Source organism: Diabrotica undecimpunctata, chromosome 8, assembly GCF_040954645.1.
Source record: "Diabrotica undecimpunctata isolate CICGRU chromosome 8, icDiaUnde3, whole genome shotgun sequence".
NCBI lineage: Eukaryota > Metazoa > Arthropoda > Insecta > Coleoptera > Chrysomelidae > Diabrotica > Diabrotica undecimpunctata.
In genome coordinates this window covers 7,019,804-7,032,129 of record NC_092810.1, presented here as the reverse complement: position 1 = coordinate 7,032,129, position 12,326 = coordinate 7,019,804, and the positions used below count along the sequence as shown (strand labels likewise).

Sequence of the window (12,326 nt, the reverse complement as noted above, 5' to 3'; positions counted from 1 at the left end):
AAGCCTTGTTTCTGCGAGAACGGAATTTTACACAAAAATGCCAATAAACATTTTTGTTTAAAGTTATCTTAGCTACATTTTCTATTAAAAGAAATATTTCTATGGCTTACAGATTCTTAGTAAATTGATTTTTCTCCGTTTTCTCTACACTCCGAGGGGGTCTTAGGAAAAGCCCTGGAGGTAAAAGTGGTAAATTGCATCTTTTTTGGCGTAATAAAATTGACATTCTCGTCAAAATTCAGCTTGTTTGTAGGATTTTTAGAGGTTTATTGACATTTTTGTCTTTGACGACTGAAGTACCGTAATTTGGGGTGACTGACGCACTTTTGAAGTTTAAATGTAGATTTCAGTATTCTGAATATATACAAGTATATTTCTTTTTTTATTTGTACTTGAGTTTTTGACTACTTTTTTACAAAAATTACACTAAAACACCAAGAAGCTCTTACTTTATTATAAAATAAAAAAATTTGTGGTTTTAAAGTCACCTGCTAGTGTCGAGTGACTTTGTCTCAAGTTACATTTTACATTTATTCTCTGCGATTATTATTGTGTGGACTAAAGTCACCCTACAAGATGAATCAGTAACAAACATTTTGCTAGGTATAAAATATATTCATTTAAATTTCAAACAAAAAAAACTAAAACTGAAAACGTGGAACTCCACATAGTACCAAAATTATGTTAATTTCTTAACAAAACATAAACAATAACACGATTTACAAGCTTTTTTTACAACTGGAAAGAAATATCGGTTATCTCCAAGTTCCAATGGCTCTGTGAAATCAATATTACAAAGTGGTAGGATTTTCTTACGGCGACTTCGGGTCATTGCCATAAACTTCTTTCACCCAGTAGCATTCTTCTTCTTCAGGTTTCTTCTCTTATCGGAGGTTGGAAATCATCATCGCTATTTTAATTTTATTGGCCGCGCTTCTGAATAATTCTAATGAGCTGCAACCGAACCACTCTCTCAAATTTCTTAGCCAGGATATTTTACGTCGTCCTGGGTTTCTCTTTCCTTGTATCTTCCCTTGCATAATTAATCTAAGTAATACGTACTTCTCGCCGCTCATTATATGACCCAGATATTGAATCTTTCTAATTTTAACAGTTTTTATGACTTCACATTATTTCTTCATTCTTTGTAACACCTCTATATTAGTTACTTTTTCAGTCCACGATATTCTGTGGATTCTCCTATAGCACCACATCTCAAAGGAGTTTAATTTTTTGATTACAGACTGTTTTATTGTCCACGCTTCTATGCCGTGTAGTAAAGTAGAAAAAACGTAACAACGTAGCATTCTTGTGCGGATCACTAGATTAAGGTTACGGTTGGAAAGTAAGTTCTTCAATTTCATGAACGTGTTTCTTGCCATTTATATTCAAGGTCTCATTTCTTTTGTTTGATCTCCATCTTCGGTTAGCCTAGGTAGGTTCCTAAAGATTTATATGTTGTTACTCTTTCCATCGTTGTATTATTGATGATCAGGTTATCTACATTTTGTGGTTTTTTTTAAGAATATCATTAATTTCGCTTGAGATTCATTTGCAGTCCGTACCTTTCACATGCATTGTATACATGTTGTATTATGTACTGTAGATCTTCCATGACACTTGCAAATATGACCGTATCGTCCGCATATCTAATATTATTAATGTTATTTCCGTTGACCAAAATACCTTCCACAATATCCAATAAAGCTTCTTGAAATATCACTTTACTGTAGACGTTGAATAAGAGTGGTAAAAGTATGCACCCTTGTCGAACTCCTCTAAGTATACTTACTTCCTCTGTCAGTTTTCCTTCGACTCTTATTCTTGCTTTCTGATTTTGATACAGATTCGAGATAATTTGCAGATCTCTACTATCCAGTACCATTACTTGCACTCAACTGTAACAGTTATTACTACCTCTTATAACTTAATCGATGGAAAGCTGTTCATGTAGTCGGATACAATTACCAAGTCTCCAACTCGAATGGAAAACTCTTGTAGATCTGCATTATTCCTATAGCTCTCATTAGATGCAGAATTAGACGTAATATCTGTAGTGTTTCCAAAATATTGTATTTTTTGAACCGTTTTGTTTTTTTTGCCATCTTATGTTTATCTTATTGTCCACGTCTCCGAGGACCTCATTTTGTAGATTTTCTTTCCCTGTTTCGCAAATCTGATTATTGGCTTGATTGCTAGCCTCGTCAGTTTTCCTTCCAATGTTAAGTTTTTACTGCCATTCCAGTTTTCGTTTTTAATTTTCTTGTTGTGTCATTTTTTTTACTGGCTTGTTCTTATCCGCTTTTTCTGCAACTGTAATCTCCTTTTTTCTGCAAGAAAATTTAAAAAAAAACGTCACTTATTCTCGAAGGTACTTACGCAACATCAGTTTTATAGTTTGGAATTCTGGTTAGTACTTCCTCTGCATTTAGGGAGAAAATGCCACATTTTTTAAAGCCATTTTCCAAATTTTTCCGCCATTTACACTAATTTTTTCAAAAGGGTGGGAAAGGTTCTTTTTGGGATTAAGTTGGTGTTAACATTTAGTGTTTTGTATTCTACCAAAATATTTTACCAAGCTATTTTCATCAGTCGAAAGCTGTAAAACTTTTAATGATATATGGGACGATAAATTTTCACCAATTAAAGTGTTGAAAATTCACCAATTTTCAACACTTTAATGCCAGGAATGTGTTTCAATATTGGCAATAAAAGAGAAGTGAACCAGTTTTCGAAAAAAGCTGTGTCGAACCATCCGCTTTTAGATCTGTTGTACCGTGCCCCATTTGGGCCATTTTCTACGCAAGTCGACCACAGTTTATTGGATTTATAATATGACGTATAGAAGTAGCATTTCTACAGCCGCATTTCCACAAAACATTATTAATGTTGCCGATTTACTAAAATGCATCATTCTTTCAGGATATTTAGTTCACGTTTTGTTAAATTTTTTTTGCCGAGTCGTCACTTAAATTTGTTTTATCGTAATTCCAAATGTTGTTAGCTGGGACATCGACGAGTTCATTCTGAAATTTGTTTAAGGTAGTCTTTTATAGTGGTTTCACTGATTTCTGCTCTCGATCGTTTGATGTTCGCTTGCAAAACGTTGAGTTAACAACGAATTTAGGTTAAGGGAAGCATTTAGCCAGTCTTTTCCTGGCAAGTTATTTTAAATTGCTTAATAATTCGACCATCACGATTTAAATAATTTTCCACTAAACTTCGTAAATTTGTCTGATCCAAGGGAAATTCATATAAAGATAAGCTACAAATATGAGACGTGAAGTTGTCCTCTTCAGCTTTCGTTATTGTTTTGTATGCCTATTTTTTAATCTATTTTTAAAGTACTTACTGGCATTCCAAATTCTATTGCAGCTTTTCTCTGAGATAAAACTCCATTTCTGATAGCTTCTAGAGCTCTTTTGACTGTGTCTGCCTTGTTATTTCCATAATTTCTACTACCAGCAACACGTTTGTAATTGGAGGGCATTTGAAAGAGAAAAAAAGTTACCTATGTCGTGCTATAAAGTTAATAAAGCCTGTAATCTTGTTTTATAAAAAAGAGTACTTTTACACAAAAACTAAACGTTTGCATTGACCGACTACAGATAACTAATTTTACTGATTTAGTTTCCCTTTAGCCAAACCAACGGCTGTTAATTCCGTTCATACATTTAATAAGTATCCTCTTTTATCGGTTTGAAAAAAATTAGCAGTATTAATCATCCATAAGCCCAGCGGATGGTCCATACTATTTATTCGACAAACAAAACGTGATCTGATTTAAATAATATTTCAATTTCCGTTAGAGAATCGTAAAACGATGATTAGAGGTGTAAATATTTCTTAGAAATAGGCTATATAAAAGAATCAACAAAATTATAACTACTAAATGTAATAAAATTAAATAAAATCTGGATTTTTCGGTAAAAAATCCTTACAATCATTTTATGACAGCGTACTATGCGCAGTTTGTGGGTAAATATCAGGTTTTTTTTTTAAGAAAAACCGAAAATGCATTGAATGAGCCGACTTTAGGTAGATCTCGAAAATGTACGGCCGCATGTGCAGGGAAATATTTTGTGTCGAATATGTTTTTAAATAGACACATAATGTACATGTTTCTTTAAAAATATGCAAACTTTGGTAAAGTTCCCAAATATGCACAATATGAGTTAAGCATAAAATCCGCTCGCTAGTTATCATATAACATTCTTGACAGAACTGCAACTTCGTTGCTCTCTCCTAGTCAATTTTAATTTCTATTCATTTTATTTCTCAATTTTGCTTTTTTCTTTTTAAGTTATTTTTCTATTATTTCCATTTAACAAATGTACACATTCTACTCCGTATATATTGTGTATATAAATCCAACTAAACTACGATAAAGTATTAGAAGAAAACAATATTTTATACTACAAACTTTCTCTTACAAAAATCCGCTATAAATCACCTCATTTGTATTTTTTATTCATTTCATTAATTAAAAAATAACGGCGCTTCCAAAAACTTTTATGGGAGGCGTTCCATTGATTTGAGTTGTTGAAGTCAAAGCGAATCTTTTGCCTTTTATCCAAGTTTTTAACCATTCGCGTTTGCCCCATGCTTGTTACCAAGTGACTACATTATATGATTCAAGGGCATTCTCTGTGCCATTGAAAATATAAGCTGGCATTTAGAGGCGACACATTTCCGATGGAGAAGGGGAGATATAATTTGTCGGAAATATTATTAAATTACTAAAGTTTCTCTTTCTACATATTTCTTATATATATATCTATATATATATATATATATATATATATATATATATATATATATATATATATATATATATATATATATATATATATATATATATATATATATATATAGATTTATAGTATCAGCAATAGGTCTGTATAAAATAAAATTCAGGAGAAAACTGTAATTTTATTAGAATAATTATTATTAGTAAATTTATTTAATTTATTAATTTACTAATGTTTGTATTTTGAGAACGATTTCCGAAGTGGAAATTGAAACGTCAATAAACGTATTTTAACCTTTAAAAAAAAATTTATTATTATATTTAAACAAAGTGAATATTTTAATACTTACAACTATAAGGGTAAAAATTTAAATTTTGTTAACATACCTGGGTAAATGACATTTTTGTTTGATTTTACTAATGCCTTCATTTAGCAATTCATCTTCAAAATTGTCTTAATTTTGAACTCTTTCTAGGTTATACTCTAATGTGTCTATAAACACACTATGTACTAAATAAAAATCAAGACGCCACTGACAATAAAAAGTAATAGGCCATTTTCGAGCTGTTTTCAACGAAGAACAAGAACAGCAGTTGGTAAATTATCTCTTGGAGATATTTTTTTGTAATTACTGTAGCTGATTTGCGGAGGCTTACTTACCAACTGTTTAAACGGAATAACATTTCCCATGGTTTCAATAAAGAAACGAAATAAGCAGGAAAAGATTGGGTAACTGGGTTCACAAAGCGCCATCCTGAGCTTGTGTTAAGAAAACCTGAGGTGACTTCAGCAGCGAAGGCGCAAGCATTTAACAAAACAAATGTAACTTAGTTTTTTGACATTTTGGGTATTGTTCAAAAACATCACTTGTATCCTCTTCATAGGGTTTACAATGTTGATGAAACTGGACTTATGACTGTCCAGTCAAAGTCTTCAAAGGTTTTTGCTCTAAAAGGGCGACGGCAAGTCAGATCTCTTATAACTGTAGATAGAAGTGTTCTCAACACATTTGTAATTTCTATGTCAGCTGGGGGAGTTTTTATTCCTCCTTTTATTATCTTCCCTAGACAGCAAATGAAAGTGGAACTTCAAGACGGCGCTTCACCTAGAACAGCTTTTGTTTATCATCCTTGAGGGTGGATGCAAGCTGAGATTTCCACACAATGGTTTAACCATTTCTTTCTTCACCACTTAACCACTTCTTTCTCCAAGTTTTCAAAGCCATCCGAAGACGACTCAGTTTTGCTTATACTTGATGGACATTTCACCCATACAAAAAATCTAGATTTCATTGAAAGGGCTAGAGAAAATCACACAACTGGAGTTTGCATTCCCTCCCATTGTAGTCATAAGCTGCAGCCACTCGATGTTTTTTTCATGGGGCCCTTTAATACTTATTATGTCCAAGCGATCGAAAGATTCTTGCGTAATAATCCTGGTAGATTAGTGACACAGTATCAGGTATCTAAACTTCTTGGAGATTCATTTCCAGTTGCAGCTACTCCAACTATTGCGGTAAAATAGTTTGGAAAATGTGACATAGTTTCTATAAACAGACAGAAGATTTCTTATGCGGATTTTGCTGCAACCATGACCACAGAAATTTCCAAGCAAGATTCTATCTCTCTTCAAGAAGCTGAAAATTAAGAACTGGGTGTTGAATACCAAGAGGAAACTTCTGCTGTGGTGCCAGGAAAAGATTTGGCAGATTCGCAACAAAATATTCTTTGACGTCAAGAGTCTTACACTTGTAAGTAAAGAGAACTCGCCTTCTGGAGAGATAGATTTCCGACCAGCAACCTCTGCATCCAACGCTTCAGTTCCTATGTTTTTCAATGACCACATACAAAATGTCACCATAGGATCTGGAGATCCAAACTCTGCATTCGTTCTAATCTCTAAAGACTCGTCAAAGTCAAGTACTTCAACATTTCCGCCCAGTCCACTGACTTATTTTAGTACTTCATGTGATTTAATCAGCAACTCCAAGGGCAAGGGGCACTATACTTTTGCTGAGGGCTCACAGGATATTGTTCCAATCCCTAAAGCAATTATTATCAAACGAGAAAAAAAGGAACAGCTGCAGTTTTGACCTCAAGCCCTTTCAAGATGGAACTAGTAGCCGCAAAAGAAGAAAAAGAAGAAAAGGGAAGGCTTAAGAAAATTAAGCTGGAACTGAAAAAATGAAAGCAGGGTAACAAGAGGAATGAAGGTAGCAAAGAAAAATTTAAAGCAAAGCAGAAAACAAAATCAAAATCAGCGAAGCGATACTGATTGCCTTTTCTGCGGAGACTTATGTTCCAACTCAAGGGAAAATGAAGGATGGATAAAGTATTCGAGTTGTTTACAATGGGTACATGAAGCTTGAGCTGGGTGTGAAAAAGAAGACAATGACTTTATTTGTGACGTTTGTAAATAAACTCGGTGTGAAACTTTTTTTTCTACGATGGCAATAATGTTTTTATTTTAAAAATACACTTTCATTTAATATACAATTCAGTTTAAATTTTGTATTTCACATCGGGCAAAGTGGCCACCTTATGGCCTGTTTGCCCCACCCCGCAGGGCAAAGTGGCGATTTGGTAGAGTTAGGATAAAAAATATGTATCTAAAAAATTTACCGAGATAAAGTGAAAATTAAAATTGCTCAATGTAGCTAGGTATACAGATTGAACGAATTTAAAACGGAACATACAATTTAATATATGTCTGTTTTAACTGCATTTGAAATAGTGGACCAATATAAAACTTGGACAAAAATAAATCCATACCCAGTGATAGACATTGTATAAAATATCGTTCAACTATCTGTCTCCTTTAAAGGAAAGAGGAGCTCGCCTAATAGTCGGAGAGATAGAGCCGAAATTTTGGAATGATCAGTAATATGACATTTCTCTATTGGAATATATTCATTGTAACTGGGTTAAGACTTTGCCTTACAGGCGGACGCCCCTCGTGGTACAGGGGGTGGCTATACAGGGATGAAGTTGTAATTTTTTTCGGAAAAATTAACGATCGATAATATGGCTGAAAATTTGCCCAGAGTAAGATCTTGATATAACTAGACGAAATCCCAAAGGGCGGACGCAAGAGTGGATACATAAGGGGTGGCGGACAGGGGTGAAATTGCAATTTTTTGGGGAAAAATTAACGATAAGTAATATGTCCGCCATTTTCATGGCTCATTATTTAGCCCCTAAAAACTCTAAATCCAAAAGAGCGAACAGCTGGGTTGGTACAGAGAGCCATAAAACGGGGTCAAATGTACCACTTGCCTGCGCATTTTAGGTCTCGGTAACAATTTTCAAACTGATTTTATTATGATATTTTTATACCGATTGATTTGAAAATTTGTATGCTCACTTCTGTTACTATTCTGAAAAGCGTCAAGTAGAGTTTTCCTCAAAATTTTCCAAAAAAATTTCCGTAAATGAAAATTTTCGTAATTTTTTGAGGTAAAATTTAATTTGTAGAATCCTTTCGATTTTCTGTCAGTTATACCATGATTTTTTTCCAAAAATTTTCAAACGATTTTTCCGATAAGAAAAAAAAATTTAGAAAAACTTTAAAAATTTCGTCATTTTTCTCAATCTCATTGATGTCATCACATTCATCATCTTCGTCACTTTCACTTTCAATAATATCACATTCATTACCTTCTTCATTTTCAATCACTACTTCTCGAACTGATTCTGGCATCTGAGGTCCACTAAACCATTTGAATTTATATGTTTCATCTTCAAAATCCCAACCATGTTCTTCAACAATCAATTCTGTTGGTACTTTTTTATGAGCATTTGTCCAAATATTTGAAATATAATGGGCTCGCAGTAGATGTTGGTGTAATTCATCTTGACATGGTGGTAAGCTTGAAGCATCGAAATTTTTTAGTTTTTTTTTAAAGGCTCGTTTACATCATGCAACTTATACTGCCGGTTAAATAGTGAAAATCTGACATCGTTTACTTTTCTTTTTGGAATTTTTCTCGTCAGTCCTGGTCCATATAAGTGACATATGAAAGTTTCTAAGGTTTCAAAAACTTCATTACAATCGAAGTCAGTTTCACCAAGTTGGATAAAAGCATCTTGATACTTATTACATATAGCGCATGCGTCTAGAATTACTGATCTAAATGGAACGCGCATCATTATTATTTTAATATTTTAAAATAATAATGATGCAAAATTAATGTCCAAACAGAGTTTGTAAAATTATAATTAACTAATGAAAAAAAAATTCAATCAATTTAAAAGTTAAAAAAAATATTGAAAATATCTACAAAGTAAATTTCAAAACTTAAAAAATTGATAATTCCACTATTAAATTGATTTTATTAATAATTATTTGTAAAATGTTAAAGGAATTCTACAAATTGAATTTTACCTATTGATAAATAGAAATAATATATTTTGTATTTGATTATTAATGTAATAATAAATCAAATTTTTCTTATATCTGAACAACCATTATTTATGCAATATAAATTTAAAAACCTTTTTATTGTAATAAAAAATAAGTAAAATTACTATTTGTTATACTAAAGATATTTAATAGTTAACATTATAAAATTACTTTAATTTAATAAAATATCAAATATCAAACATTTATTCAATTAAAAATTAATTCGTAAAATATTTATATTTAAGAAAAAATGTGATTTGTAAAGTAAATATGACTTTAGTTTGAAAAAAAAAAAAACATACAGAAAATCGAAAGGATTCTACAAATTAGATTTTACCTTTAAAAATTACGAAAATTTTCATTTACGGAAATTTTTTTGGAAAATTTTGAGGAAAACTCTACTTGACGCTTCTCAGAATAGTAACATAAGTGAGCATACAAATTTTCAAATCAATCGGTATAAAAATATCATAATAAAATCAGTTTGAAAATTGTTACCGAGACCTAAAATGCGCAGGCAAGTGATACATTTGACCCCGTTTTATGGCTCTATGTACCAACCCAGCTGTCCGCCCTTTTGGATTTAGAGTTTTTAGGGGCTAAATAATGAGCCATGAAAATGGCGGACATATTACTTATCGTTAATTTTTCCCCAAAAAATTGCAACTTCACCCCTGTCCGCTACCCCTTATGTATCCACTCTCGCGTCCGCCCTTTGGGATTTTGTCTAGTTATACCAAGATCTTACTCTGGGCAAATTTTCAGCCATATTATCGATCGTTAATTTTTCCGAAAAAAATTACAACTTCATCCCTGTATAGCCACCCCCTGTACCACGAGGGGCGTCCGCCTGTAAGGCAAAGTCTTAACCCAGTTACAATGAATATATTCCAATAGAGAAATGTCATATTACTGATCAGTTCAAAATTTCGGCTCTATCTCTTGGACTATAAGGAAGATAAGTGGTTTGACAGCATAATAACTGCTTGTGTAGTCTAGTTTTTTCAGTGATTCTAGGCAACCTATTTGGGTGGAGTTTTGACTTGTTCTTGAATGAATTCAGAATCCAGCAGCCCGCTGAAGTATTGGATTTTTATAATATAATTATTTGACAACCTTTTGTTGGCCAACCACCTAGAGCGGAGTTGAGCCGAAATACATTGATTTCGTATGTTCCGTTTTAAATTCGTTCAATCTGTATAGGATATCGTATGTTTATGTATAGTGTATTTCTTATTTATTTTCTTCAAGATAAAAAAATATTCCTTAGCATGGCCACTTTGCCCACCACCTTTCCCTTACATTATAAAAACATACCAATACTGCCAAACAGAAATATTTTTTCCATGGTTGACATTTGCCGCTATATTCAGCTTGTATTTTCATTAAAGTTAAACCATTACTTCTAAAATAATGTTTGTAAGCGAAAACCTGAATACAAATAATTTCTATTAAGTAATGGAAGACCCTGTTCACAACCATTACAGTTTTACTCGTATTATTTATAAAACCCAAGCAAACTGCCTTAATATTTTCCACTTTTTCCAACCATTATCACAATTTGCCAGACCTCCACACTATACCTGTAAAATTTCCTTCTAAATCCGCTCTTTCATTGTTTCAGCACGGAGATCTGCTCGTTCGGCGCTCTCGTATCCAAACCCATTCAACTGTTCATGTTTTGTGCCGTCTACGGTCCTAGCGCCCTCGTACTACTCGTATGCTATGGATACGTTTATATTGTTGCTCGAGGGCATGCCAGAGCCATTCGCTCCGAGACACGCCACTCCAGACAAGCAACGCAACGAACCGCCCCGCTAAATGGCGGCGGCGGCACAACTGGGCCACCACGATACGGTCTGGCGCTCGCTATCACCGCTGGCATGTTTCTAGGCCTTTGGCTGCCCTTTCAGGTAAGTGGCACATGTGTTACTGTCCCAGTAATTAGCTTCCTGCTTTTTGTATTTAAATAGACGTCCACACACGCAAACAATCATTATCGTTTACTTAGAAATGTATGATTTCAGATCATAAAAATTGACGTTTTAATAAGTTTAGAATGTTCCCAATTGAGTATTTAGAATAAATAAAATTTAAAATTAAACGAAAGGAAAAAGAATAAAATAATTCACAAGCTTTGAAAACCTACAATAAAACAAAAATGTTTTTTTTTTTATTTTAAACATTTATAATTTAATAATTGTTATTCATTTAGTAGGGTTATTTATTTATTTTATTTATCGTATGGAAATTACAACACATTTAGAACAAATACACAAACACTAGTAATATAGGTATTTGACAAACTTTAAATAGTTACAAACAAACATCAAGTGTATTTATATAATCATTTGACTCTGAAGTTGCAAACAGGAAGTCTTCAGGGCTACCATTGTAGGATCTTGAGGGACACTCTTGAATAATATGGTCGATGGTTTGGTTCTCACCACAGTCACATTGAGGAGACGGGTTCTTTCCCCATTTATGTAGCATGTATGCACATCTGCCATGTCTGGTTCGAGTGGACCATGTTTTGCGTGGAAGATCAAAACCTGGTGGTTTGTGGGTAATGCAGGGCATGTTATTTTGATATTCGTTCCATTCTTGGGACCATGCATTCGTGATGTTGAACTCCTCATGTATCATTCTTGCCGTTTTCATTGGTGGTTTTCTAGAACGTAGACGGGTATTTCGTGCATCCTCGGTATCTTGGTGTATCGGCAGGTTTATATTGTTCATGATCTTTTTGTATTCACGTGTAAGTGCGTCGACTCGTCGTAAATGTGGAGGTGGGATGTGACTTAATACTGGAAGCCATTGGGTGGGAGTTGATTTAATTGTACCAGTTATCATCCTCATAGTGCTGTGCAGCTGATTGTCGACCTTTTTTACGTGTGGACTGTGTAGCCAGACTGGAGCACAATATTCAGCGGTCGAGAAAACAAGGGCTAAGGCAGTAGAGCGGAGAGTGGAAACAGATGCTCCCCAGGTGGTACCGCAGAGCTTCTGTATAATGTTATTTCTTGTACTCAACTTTTGGGCAGTTTTTATTAAATGCTCTTTAAATGACAGCGTTCTGTCTAGTGTTACGCCCAGGTACTTCGGTGTTTTGTTGTGGGTAAGTGTGGTATTTTCAAACCGTATGTTGAGTTCCTTTCCAGCAAGTTTATTGTT

The 12,326-nt window shown here is 33.6% G+C and overlaps 1 protein-coding gene across 1 annotated transcript in view; it reads left to right on the top strand.

Moving 5' to 3' along the window:
• LOC140449216 (adenosine receptor A2b-like) overlaps positions 1-12,326 on the top strand; it is a 304,878-nt gene that overhangs the window by 278,341 nt on the left and 14,211 nt on the right. The window contains exon 4 of the mRNA XM_072542397.1: positions 10,777-11,065. Within this exon, the coding sequence (XP_072398498.1) occupies positions 10,777-11,065 (289 nt within the window). The remainder of the gene's footprint in view (positions 1-10,776; positions 11,066-12,326) is intronic.